Consider the following 12,926-nt stretch of genomic DNA (forward strand, 5'->3'; position numbering starts at 1 on the left):
CTTCAGACGTTTGACATGACCGAGTCAGCTTAAGTCAGGCGTTTTGTTCAAGATGGAGTTTATCAAGCCAATGTTCCTGCGCTGCCTCTTATTATCCCTCTGAAATATGGATGGGGTTCGACACCGGGACACCGTGTCCAGGTTTCAGTCTGTTTGCCTAACGATGTCATGGGTCATTTACAGACCGTTCTTCGTGAAAGCACGACTGCAGTTTTCATTTGATTTTTTATTTCTCTCTCTCATATGAATAGTTCATGTAACAACTTAATGAAATCATGAGTGAAAGTTAGCTATTCAGCTCAGACTATTGCAGACACATTACAAATACACAACAAAACATCAGCGTATTCAGTATCGCTTCATTGTGATTGTTTTTTGCATTTCGTTTAAATGCAGAAAGAGATTTAGATCGTTTATCTCACTGTCGAGCTTGTTCCACAAACTGACACCATTAACAGGAATGCGTCTTCCCGTCGTCGCCGTTCTGAATCTAAATCTTTTGGAAATCTGTGCCTTTCAAGTTGTATTTGCATTCTCTCTTTACAAATCTGTTTTCAATGTTGCTTGTGCATAAATCTTAAAATGCCATCAATTCATGAAGTTTCATGCACCCACTTACTTTCAACACTAACAGGACTCTGTTGGAATTTTTTCTTTATATTTAGATAAGATTTAAATGACAAATTTTCATCAATGAGAACATAAACACCAAAAAACTTAACTTCTATTGTCTTTTTTTTTTTGTATCTCGACTCCTTCAACATGTAATTGTGCGTCAGTAAAATGTACCTTTTGAACCTCTCCCCTTTTTGTCTTGTTACAACCGCAGACTTTAATTTTCCGTATTAAAATTTTAAATGAAAGACCAAAACAGAATAGCTTATAAAAGGGAAGTGATGCTTGGTCTGTCGTTTGTGGAAATACCACATAGCCCAACATAATTACATAAAAGAAGTGCCAAATCCACTAAAACTTGCCATTTGACACAACGAAAGCAACTTATGTCAAAGTTATGTCTTAAATTTCAGGCGACCAGATGTCCGAACACACGTTTTGTAAACTTTGGTCTAGATGAAAAGTTCTCCATCAGTTCCAGTCTGTTATTGCATCGTGTTTTCAGGCGTATCAGGAAGCGGTGGAAGGGCTTCAGTTAAACCGATCAGTACACGTGGATACGATAAGGGAAATTGCATGACGTCTTCATTCGTGCGAACCATAATTATCTCCATGCTAACTTCAATACTTTTCTTGGGATCATCAATTACAAAACCCAACGTGCCAAATTGGATAATTTGACCGACTTTAGGAGAAGTTATCTAAAAAGATCTTTGTTTTATTGCTTTCTGCTCCTGATCCAAAGTTTGCGCCACAGTTAGAGGAGGCTACCTCTCCTGACTTGGCTGTTGCTACTTATAAAGCTGTTAAAATCACTTGACAGCGGGTTCCTAAATAGAAACTTCGCAGAAAGTCCAAATTGTGCAACACTTATAAGAGGTGAACCGAAAGTGGAAAATCAGGCTAATTGAAAATGGATTACTGTGGGTAATAAACAGTCATAAGGATGCAGTTATGTTCCATTTCTTTTTGCGACCGTCAGTAGTCCAAAAGGCGTTGTAATCAACGCCTGCTGTGCCGAGAGAAACTTGGAGAAAGTCAGAACTGTGGCATTTATGAGGACTAAAGCGGTTTTATACGCTCATGCTGTCGTTAAATTCGCCGTTTACTTTCCCCGAAGGTTTTCCACCTGTAAATGACTTGGTGAAAATCTTCTATAGTTTAATGTTTTATTACCGTTCTCTCGCTGATCCCTTTTGAGAAACAGTTTTTTGAGTGTGTGCTGATTTCAGGTCTGAAGAATCGCCCACAGGGACATGACTGGGTCACTCAAACCTGGAAAAAGTCCTTTAATCTGAGGTCAATCATACTTCTTTGCTCTTATTGCTCCCCAAATAGATTTCCAGGCTATTTTCTGTATCGCTGATATACTTTCCTCTGTCCTCACCACACACTTTACATCTAAGAAACAGAACAATGCAGACTCTTTCTGTTGCATTGTTCCAAACCCCATTAGTCATTGTTGCTTTATGCTTTTCCACATTTGACAGGAAGAAACACACTAATAACAATGAATCCAGGGAAAGCTAAGTAATGTCAGCTCAAACAAAATGGTGTCTGGTTCATGAGTGATATCTTTCTCTGCTCTTTCTTGTATTTGGGTTTATTTTTCTTTCATCTCTCTTTTTAACAAACAGAATTGAACTAAATGAAACCGTTTATGAGCAGCTATAAACTAAGTGCTATAATTTTTTGGTGTGTTTAGAGTTTTAGGCTTACTTATTGTTTATCCTTTTAGATCTTAATTGCTGTTTTATTTTCGGTGGCTTATCTTTTCTTGCGTTCAATTTACTTCCTGCTTTTTTTGTGTTTTGGTTTTTTTTTGGGGGGGGTGGTTGTCCTTGTTGGTCTTCTTGGTTTGATTATGCTGTGTTTACTTGTTAGTTTTTCCCTCATTTCCCTCTAATTACCTGCTTTTCCCATCAGGTGTGCCCTTTTACTGTTGCACTATCTGCTCCTGGTTCAGTAATCACCACCTGTGGTTAAATACTTCTCATTTTAATCCACCATTTGTCAGATCCGCCTGTTATTTTGTCTTGATGTCCCTGAGTTCTTGAGCGTGTGTCCTGTAGGTGCTCCTTTTTATTTTATTAAACTAAACTATTAAATATAATTCTCCTTACCTCCTACTTGCGTTTTGGTCCTCCGTTTCCACCACCTACGACAAACAATTTTCTTACATACAATTGAGCCCAAAACTATCTCAAGTCAGATTAAACATGTTGGTAAGCTAAAAACATTACTTTAAACCCTAAATTGCAAGAGGAATCAATATTTTGGGGGCGTCACTGCAGTGTTTGATCAACCGTCCTAGCTTGAGAGCTAGCAAGACGCTAGTTAGCTTAAAATGTTTTGTAGTAGGAAAGTTTTCATATCTACTTTAATCTTTGGCGTGTACGTAAAAGCAAAATAAACGGGGTCAATGTGTGATTTTCTGTGACCCAGTATTAATGTAAGAGTGTTCACTGGTTCTTGTACACGTGCCAGGCGTCCTACTGGCCTCTGCAGCAGAAAGTAGCAGTAAAACGTCCGTGGACGGACAGATTGATGTCTCATGAATCACATCTACGTGGTTTGAACTGGCTGGTGTCGGATATGTGGCCCCGAAGCACACAAGTGGCTATGTTCTGCTAAGCTACAGGCCAGAAATGTCAACTCCACGCCGCATGGAGCCGCACAAGCAGGCAGAGGAAAAGATGCGATTGAGAAAGGGACCGGCTTGGATTTACCATTCTAAGCTGCTTGAATGGGTTTTCGATCTAAAAACGGGATAAAAGCTGGAAACAAAAAACCTTACTGATTTAAGGTTCTCTTAAACCGCGCTGATATTTTGAGTGTATTTTATTGCTTTGCTTTCATGCCAAGCAGATGCTTTGCCCAGATGAGCTTTAAGTGCTGTGTTTTTGAATTCAATACTGTGATGTATTTGATTCGTAAAACCAGATGGATCATCTGCTACGGTGTTTTTGAAATGGGAGTTGTTTGAAGTCCACTTTGACTAGCCTCAAGGTCCAACAGTTATACTAAATTAAAACTTTTTTTATATAAAAATAGAAAAGATTTGTTTCCGAAGATATTTGTTGTTTTTTTGTCTTCAGCAATATGCTAACCTGACGGTAATCTTAATTTTGTAGAAATGGAATCTGTAAATTATTGGTAATCCTGTCACCAATAAATCCTCCTGAGACCCAGCAATACATGTTTGTCCTCTATGGAGGACATAGGTTTTTTGTTCATAACTCTGAAACCATACATGCCACTGTGTTAAATCCTGTTGGTCCTTAGAGAGGACATCCTGGGCCTCGAAATGTGTTCATATTTGCCACAAGAGAGTCCCGATGTCCTCTCCAAAGGACATACTCTAAAAAATAAATAAAAACATGTTTTGAAACTTTTTCAATTGTAGTGATGGTTTTTCACTCCAAAGAGTCATGTAGTGAAAAAAAAAAAATTCAAAAACTTTTTTTTTTCTGGGTCTCTTGCAAACATTGATCATTTTATTAAATATGTGCTGCTTTCATAAACACATCTTTATGTTCCCTTCCGTAGAATTAAATCGGGTTTTTTCAGAAGCTACGTCTCAGACAGAGCACGTTGTTTTGCAGATGGATTATATCAGGGTTCTATGTTATGTTTTATTCCCTATTTTTACTAACACAGGGAGAAAATATAGTTACATTTAAAGTTGTTGACAATTTATGCTTAAGACAGCAGTTCATTTACTTTGAGGTGAATTATTGGTAATCTAGATTTTTTATTGTTCGTGATGCTCCCTTTATTCTCTCCAATTTAGATTTTATGTGTCTTTGTTCGAAGCATCTTATAACGAGTTTGTGCGACGTGGTTTACTTCATAACCTGGTTGTTTTAGAATCAGGTATGTCTAAGAACAGCACTGGTGTCATTTTTATGCACAAATATGCCAGACTGGAAAAATTTCCCTCGTTTATTATTAACACTTTTAACCATTTGCTATGATTTGCATTCCAGAAGTTGGATATTCATTAAATCACTCAGATTTGCTCTGGGCTGATTGAAAATTTTTTATCTTATTTTGCAATTAGATCATTTAATAATTGGTCAAGTATGCTAAAACATTACGTTTTTGTCTCTTCAATAAGCCCCTGAAGCTCTTTTGGAAACTGAATCGGTCCATTCAGAGCATAAACAAGTCATGTCAAGCTGGACTTTATATTTATGTTAACGGCTTTATATAATAAGTTGGTGTCAAACTTTGTAGCTCCTCACTTGTGTTGTGTGAGCTGCCATCTTGACCAGCTCACACTTTAAAAACAGATTTATTCGCAAGGCGTTTCTTCTTTAAACAAAGGCTAAACGAATGAAAACAGTTTTTCATTATTGAGTATTGTTACAAAACTGCAAGTTGTGCGATTTCTCACTGCAATGGGAAATGGCAGCACAAAAACTTTGGGCTATTTCATTTGCACAACTGACAATGATTTAGACAGTAATACTTTTAAAACAGTCATGAACAGGATCGCAGTAGAGCTCCAACTTGACAGAGTTTATTCTATTTAAACTATTTTAAAGCAAACGATGAGCTCCCCACCTATAAGTGTTATTAATACACTCAGAGTCTTCACTGGAAACACACACGTCACTGGTGTTTGTTCTGCTGACGGGCAGGAAGGGGTGTGTGTGCTGGAAGTGTGAGCCTGCCTTTCGAATAAGTACGAGCTGAGGACCACAGGGAGGCAGAGAGCAGGACTCCTTCCACTCACAGTCAGTATGAAGTCGGCAGTTCAGTGTTTGTGCTTTTTGCATTTCGCCCTGCTGAGTTTTGGACTGGACACGTACATTTCACTCAGCAGAAGCAAAGCCTCTCACAGTCATGGTAAGTGACTTGGAGAGTTTTTTTTTTTTTTAATCTTTTTATTTTTTGCATTTATGTAGCAAATAATAAAATACAAGTTCTGCTGATAAGACATGTGAAAAGAAATGACTGTATCTGAATTCATCGTGCTGAACAATCAAGGGTTTAAATCTTATGAAACCGTGACGCATTTATCAAAACTTATAGAATAGGTTTAACCATTTAACCATGCAAAGTTTGATTGAACACATAGTTAATTGTAAATTAAATTAAAATAATTTTTTTTAGCATTTCAACTGGACCATGGTCATTATTCACAGGACTGGAGGATATGAAATAAATGCAGTTGAGTCCGCAAGGGAACTTTGAACTGGTCTTTATAGTTCACTATCAGTGATAATGAACTATGAATTCAAGTCTTTAATAATTTATACCGCTGTCACGTTCAATTTTGAAGTATTTTTTTTTATTTTACCAATATGTTTCTACTGACTGGAAGTAAAGTTTATCCTGTGTTAACATCCAAAACATTACTTGGTGATTTGATTTCTGATATACTGATTATTCTGAAGTATATCATTTTTTGGCATGCCATTTTTATTTAAATTCAAGATTTCCCTAAAAAAAAAAATTTTTTTTATTATTCTTTTTACTTTGTGTTATCTTTTGAGAGATGCCAACATCATATGAGAAACAAACTTAACTGAATGAAAATAAATTTAAATAAAAATAATTAGAATAATTTTGGGCTTGACTATATACAGTATAATTGCTTGAACTTACTTTCTTTTTCTGTTTTTTTAGAGTATTTTCATAAAAAAGGTTTTGTGTTAAGAGTACACACATCTAATGGAGGCACATAATTACCCAATTACACTGATAAAACAAACTGTTTAGATAGATAGCTTCATATTAAGCCATAAAAAGTTATGATACTATAAAGGACTTTTTAAATCTATTCTAATGAGGTTTCATATGACTCTTTCTCCTGACAATCACAGCTGAGATGTACAGTTCATTGGCAACTATGTTAGCTAGCAAGTTTGGCGTTAGCATTACTGCTCTTGCTAAACTAGCTGAACTTTGCTTCAACGCAGAAACTTTATCAACCACAAGTCTCACAGAGGTTCTTAAATTTGACAACATTTCTATATTTATTCTTAATACAACTTTTATAAACGTAGCCTTGCTAATCTCTGCTGGACAGCATACAGAATGGATAAGTTTAGGTAACGGTTGAACAAAGCTAACTGGAGTCCAATGTCAAGTTTAGATTTTTTTTTTTTTAATGGCTCATGTTTAACAGTGTCCAAATTTTTTTTTTTTTATTGTGTGTAAACCACATGGGGCTTGACACAGACTGCTAATCTTTAACATGGTACTAATTCTTCAGTGGGAGGAAGAAGGTAATACAAAACGTATACATTTCACTGTCAGTGCAGACATGACAGGAACTCTGACTTATTCTGCGCAAACGGCCCCGGTCTCTGGTGCTTCACTCATTTTTATGGCTGCAGAGGTTTATGGTAGGAAGTGATTTGTCTTATAAATGAGACAGTTTTATATACCCCTTGATTTATTGCCGCAGAATGGACTGGTTTCATCTGTGTCACAGTAGGCTATGCAGATATCAGAAGAAAAGAGGGGAAAAAGGAGCCCTAGCCATTAAGGTTATCTAAGTTTTGATCTGGGAGTAGAAGTTTTTTGTGTATCCAGCACAAATTGCCCTTAACCTTACATGAAACCTGAGCGTTTTAAACCGCCTTCCACTCCGTTTGCACTTCATAAATCCAAGTGATTGCACTATGAATCAGTCGAGTGAAACGAGAGGCCGCGAGCCGGCTCTGACATCCTGTCACCTGTCAGGAACTGACCTTTGGAACACATTAACTCGTCCGTCTCAGCAGGCGGTGCGGTTGCTGCAGCATCAATCGTAAGAGGTTTTAATGGGTGTGAGGGAAAATCTGCTGGAGAAGTGACAAAGGTTAAACTGTTTGAGGAGCTAGGATTTCTTTCAGTAGTAAGATGTGGTTGTCCAGTTTCAGCTTGTAATACTGCAAATTGGATGTTCAGGCATATTTCATCTGTTTTTTGGTTTTTTTGTCAAAAAAGCAGAAGCAGGTTTTAAGTTGCGATTCAGATTAGAAAACACACACAAAAAAATTATTACGCTGAACTGTCTAACAATAATAAAGTAGCTGCAGAGGACAGTTTAAGTTTTAGACATTTGCACAGAAGAACTTCAGTAGACAGAAAAAGAGGAATTTGTATATTGCTTTGTCTTTACATAATTTAATTTATGCTCTACAGTGCAAGTTTTTTCCAGCAGGAACTCTAAACCCTTTTATTGGGATTTTATGTGACACACCAAGACGGGGTAGTGCATGAATGTGAACTGGCAAAACAAACACAAAAAATATATATATATATTTTCTAAATATTTTACGAACGAAAATCGGAAAAGTGTGTGTCGTTTTGCATTCATCCCTCATTGATATGATTCCCCTAAATTAAACCCAGTGCAAACAAACTTCAGATATCACCTGCTCAGTCCAGTCCACCTTTAAGCATAGAGTAGTGGCAGTATCATGCTGTGGGTTTTGTTTTGTTTTCAGGAGGCACAGGGAGGCTGGTTGGAGTTGATTAAAAGCTGCACACCAACCCAAAACATACAGGCTTAGCTAAAGTCATAAGGAATAGATCGGAGCATTCCTGTGTTAGAACGGCCTAGTCAAAGTTCAGATCTAAATCAAACAAGCAATCTCTGGTGAACTTGAGAATTAACGGTTGGAAGATATTCTCTACCTAATTTGTCTTAGTTTGAGATATTTTTGTGAAAGGCATACACCCAAAGCTCTCAGCTGTCTTGGCAGTAAAAGCGGAGCTTCCACAAAAATATTGACTCACACCTTTCACATTGGAAAGGTGTCTCTACGCCTTTCCAATGTTTCTCAAGGTGTGAAAACATTGGAAAATGTGACACCTTTTAGACATTTGCAAAAAATAAAATCTGCAAAAGCAGTTATTCTTAACGCTCGCACACCTCTGTTCTGTCATGTAAAATAAATCCTGTCGAAACTCATGTTCACCGGAACAGCTTCTTCCCCACAGCTGTCACGCTTTTGAACGCCTCCTGACATGAAACATAAACTATAAGGACTGTACTCCCCTATCCTCTCATACAACAATAACACATGGACTATCCTCACACACACACACATCACGGACTGTTTTCTTCACACACACATACAACCTGTAAATTTTATCTGCCATTATTTATCTTGTATTATATTATATACATATATAATCCATTCCCTAACATTCTTGTATAATCTGTATATTCTGTATAATCTGTGCATACAGCTCCCATATCTATATTTATACACAATATCTATATCTCTTTGCTATAACCCCTTATAGTCCATACATACATAGTCTTGTACATCTGTAAATAAATATTTATATCTCGTAGAGCACTTCTGGATAGATGCAAACTACATCTCGTTGCTTGTACTTGTGACAGTGCAATGACAATAAAGTTGAATTCTATTCTATTCTTTTCATTGTGCTCAATGAGCAACACTATACACGTCTAGCTGACCAATATTTCAATAACAGTCTTTGAAGATTCTTTACTAATTGCGTTATCACGCCTGACACAGAGAAAGAGAGCAATTCCATGATTCTTATCTCACACAAGCAAGATGGGCCTGAAATACACTACTAACTTCTAAAACATGTAAAGAAAGAAAGAAAGAAAATATAAAAAATAAAAAGTATTTATGATCATTTTGATCATAAATATGATCAGCACTGAGATAAACTCAGTGCTGCTCCAAGAACATTTATCCAAATCCTACTTCTCAGTGCTAATCAAGAGCATATTAGAAAATGTGTAAGTTGTGCAATTATATGCTTCAGACAAGAGTTTATGGGAGGAAATTATATTTAAATTATTTTTAAAATGTCTCGAGGAGATAAAAAAAATGACTAAAGCAGGAAGTAGAAAAAGTAGCATTGTTTTTATAACGGTATAAAATAACAAGACAAGCTGATGCAAGTTTTTTTTGTACTTTTTTTTTACAAATTCTTATATGATTTTAAGTTTGGACTTTGACTGGGCCATTCGAACGCACATTTATTTCAAAGTATCAGAGTAAAGAGGGCTTAAAGCAAATGTTCCCTTTGCCTCCTCTTTCAGATTTTTATTCAAAAAAATCTGTTCAGGCCCAAGTATGCTTTGCCTTTTGGCTTCACAGTTAGGGGGAGTTCAGTCAGATAGAGACATGCTTTTCATCTAAACGTAATTGTTCTAATTTTATTTCAGCAGGGTATATAAACCAAGACAGAGTGAGAACACTGTTTACCAGGAGGGCACTGTATGAACAGCAGAAGAACCACGAGACAGTGAGTCAGACATCTTTTTTAAAAATAATAATCATAATAATTGTTTGTTGAGCATTTAACATTTTTCATCTATTTTTTCCCCCCCTCTAAAATATACATCGTCTCTCTCAAACTTCCAGAAAAAGTCCCGCGTTGTTCCTCATCCTCCGCCTCAAAACGACACTTCTCGTCCCAGACTGGGGCTGCCGAAGCCCCCGGTGAAGCCGAAGCCCCCGGTGATGCCCAGGTGCTCCCTGCTGGGGCAGAGCTGCGTGCCGCTGTCCGGCTGCTGCGACCCGTGCGCAACGTGCCACTGCCGCTTCTTCAACGCAATCTGCTTCTGCCGCCGAGCGGAGCGCGCCAGGTCACGGTGTGGGAGCAAGAAAACAGCGAAGCGAAGGAAGGCGAGGAAAAAGTCAAAGACGCAACCCTGAACACGCACCTGGTCAGTGGAGGAAAAGAAAAGAAACAAGTGCCAGCCAAAAGCTTTGGACATTTCAAAACAACGTCGGCACGTGGGAATTCAGTTTTATCCCTCTTGTAAGAGGCAGCTGCTTGGATTAACTAACCGCCATGAGTGAGATTAAAATCTCTAGAAGTATTTACAGGGCATTATCAGTCATGCAAGTGTTGTATTGTTGATACAACTTTTGTATAATAAGCATGTTATGTTTAGTGATTACATCAATGTTCCAGTGAAAAGGACTCACGTCTTTTGTCGTGTAAGTTGACAGCTTTATGTTAATAAAGTGCTTTGGGTTTTTTTGTTGATTCCTTTTATTTTTCTCAATAACAACAAAATGACAATTTATCATCACCTGTAGTTGGTTGTTAAAACCCCCCACTAATGTTTGTAGTGATAGATCTGAGAAAAAAATCAGTCTTCTACTTCCTTTCTTTCTTTTCTTTAATTTTTTTTTCTTACTTCATACGGAGGGTTTGGAGCCTCCAAATGATTGCTTGTAATGGAACCAGTGTTACCAGTACAGGATGGCTGTTGATGCTAATCCAATAGTTGGAAGCGTCGCTAACATGGCCACGGATGGCTACGTTCACTTCCCTCCCGCTTACAGGCGGACGACGATTCTAATGCCGACATCATCGCTCACAACTTCTTCCACTGGTGGCCGATTGGGCCGGTGGAAATTCTACCGGAGGAATCGAAGTAAACGGGAGAAATCCCAGACTGCCACTGAAGCGAGATTAAAATTGAGCAGAACCACGAACCAAACCTGCTTCAGTCTCTGTTTTTCTCCACTTTTATTGAAATTCAAATACTAACTTTAGCACCTTGACTCTTTCTTGACCTTATTGTAAGACTGTAGCAATATAATCCATCACAATGAGTTTTTGTTATTGTAAAACGTTTAAGTTGTAGCAGAAAAAAAAAAGCATTCTCATTGTATTTCTGCCCGTGATGCAAAGTCATCAGCTGACTTCATTTCACTGCTACACTTTGGAGAGGTCCAGTTGAAGTTAATTAGTTAATTAGCAGACTGATTAACGAAGTCATTATCTTAATGAGTTAGTAATACTTACTTCCGAAGAAAAGTGTGTTGATTTGTATCAAAATGGCCGAGAACGGACGAGAAACTAACGGGGCTCCAAATAAGCAAACAAACAAAACAAAGCTGTCAAACAACATGGCATCCAACTTTTAGAGTTTCAATGCTGAACTAAAGAAGGTTTCATATTGGGAGCAGAACGGTGTGAGCTCATTTGAACTAAGCTGAAGATTTTTGGGACACAGCCTTCTGACAAAAAGGACAAAACAGGCACTTCTGTTCAAAAAAAACCCCCATCAAGAACAGAGTCTGCAGAAAGCACAACAACAGAGCGGACCAGTGGTACGAATAAACCTGACTGAGTGATTTCACCTGAACAGTGCTTGGAAATAGTATTTATTCCACGACAAAATGCAAATGCCCACTATTTTCTTTACCTCAACAAAAGCTCAAGAATTTTACGCTAATCCCTTAAAAGGAAAGACCCAAGTAATTATCAAAGAATGTGTTCACCCTTGTTAAATTAAATTCTGTTTGGTTGAGAGCTTCCATATTTTGATCCTCCAGCTGAATAAGAGTCGAAGGTTTTTCTCACAGACCTCTGCAGTCCAGTCAGATATTTGCAGTCGTTGCCAGGTGCTGTAATCCCGTCACATCACACAGCAAGCACCGTTACCTTCAGCTGTGTGAAGGCTTTATATTACCCCACAGCAGCATGAAATGATGGACAAGCTTCGTAATTGGGTGTGAAAGCCCTTCCTTACATGCTTGTTTAGCTTGACAGATTTTTTTTTTTTTAGCTGAGCACAGTCTCTCTGAGTCCTGCAAAAAAAAAAAAAAAAAAAAAAAAAAAACAGATTGAGAGATTGATGTTTCTAGTTTGACCTCTGAGGCCTCCGATTCTGCCTGTCAATACGACATTTATTCACTCACAATTGCATCGGATGAGTTTGACGCTGGAGAAAATCCCACGAGCAGATGTGGAAGAAGGTCCAAATCTATGTGCTCTTCTTTGGGCAGCATTGCTGCAGATTCCATCGCATCCACTCGTGTCGCGTCTGCAGGCTTGCCAGTCCAAATGAGGCAAGCTTCACTTACGCTCGCCGCGCCGTGAACACTTCCCCGATTCCACTCTAGAGTTTAGCGACCGTATAGCACACCTCAAAGCATTGTCCTAGTTTTCTTTCATTGTATTTTCGTATTTGAACCCCAAATTTTAAATGTAACATATACATTTTAATTAAATAAATGTCTGCATTTCAGGGCACCAGCATATTCTGAGAAACCTACGATTAAGGGACCGGTCTAATTCACAAAACCCTTGCAAAATGAGATGTGCACCTGCCAGTGGTGTCCGAACTTTTTGCCCTCTGGGCCAAAACTGACAATTTTGAACAAATTTAAAACTGCAAAAATTTGTTGATTGTGATTTATTCATTTGTTTATTTTCATTTCACTTCCTCAACACTAAGCAAAAAAAAAGAAAAAAATGGAGCAAAGCAATAATCAAACATCCAAAACATAAAAAAGGTTTTGGACTTTTCCCTCATTAAAAGAAAGACGGACAATTACCAATTGTTTTCTATT

At 37.8% G+C, this 12,926-nt stretch overlaps 1 protein-coding gene across 2 annotated transcripts; it reads left to right on the plus strand.

The window, feature by feature from the left end:
* Positions 1-5,282: 5,282 nt before the first annotated feature.
* On the plus strand, positions 5,283-10,599 carry LOC111606190 (agouti-signaling protein-like). Of its 2 annotated transcripts, none has more exons than XM_023326049.1 (3): positions 5,283-5,469; positions 9,776-9,855; positions 9,975-10,599. In XM_023326049.1, the coding sequence occupies exons 1-3, from the start codon at positions 5,364-5,366 to the stop codon at positions 10,266-10,268; spliced, it is 480 nt and encodes a 159-aa protein (XP_023181817.1). In that variant the 5' UTR covers positions 5,283-5,363; the 3' UTR covers positions 10,269-10,599. The 2 variants fall into 2 exon arrangements, with proteins under 2 accessions (XP_023181817.1, XP_023181818.1); XM_023326050.1 differs by having other exon boundaries at positions 9,779-9,855.
* The last annotated feature ends 2,327 nt before the right edge of the window (positions 10,600-12,926 follow it).

Source organism: Xiphophorus maculatus, chromosome 21 (assembly GCF_002775205.1).
Source record: "Xiphophorus maculatus strain JP 163 A chromosome 21, X_maculatus-5.0-male, whole genome shotgun sequence".
Classification (NCBI taxonomy): domain Eukaryota; kingdom Metazoa; phylum Chordata; class Actinopteri; order Cyprinodontiformes; family Poeciliidae; genus Xiphophorus; species Xiphophorus maculatus.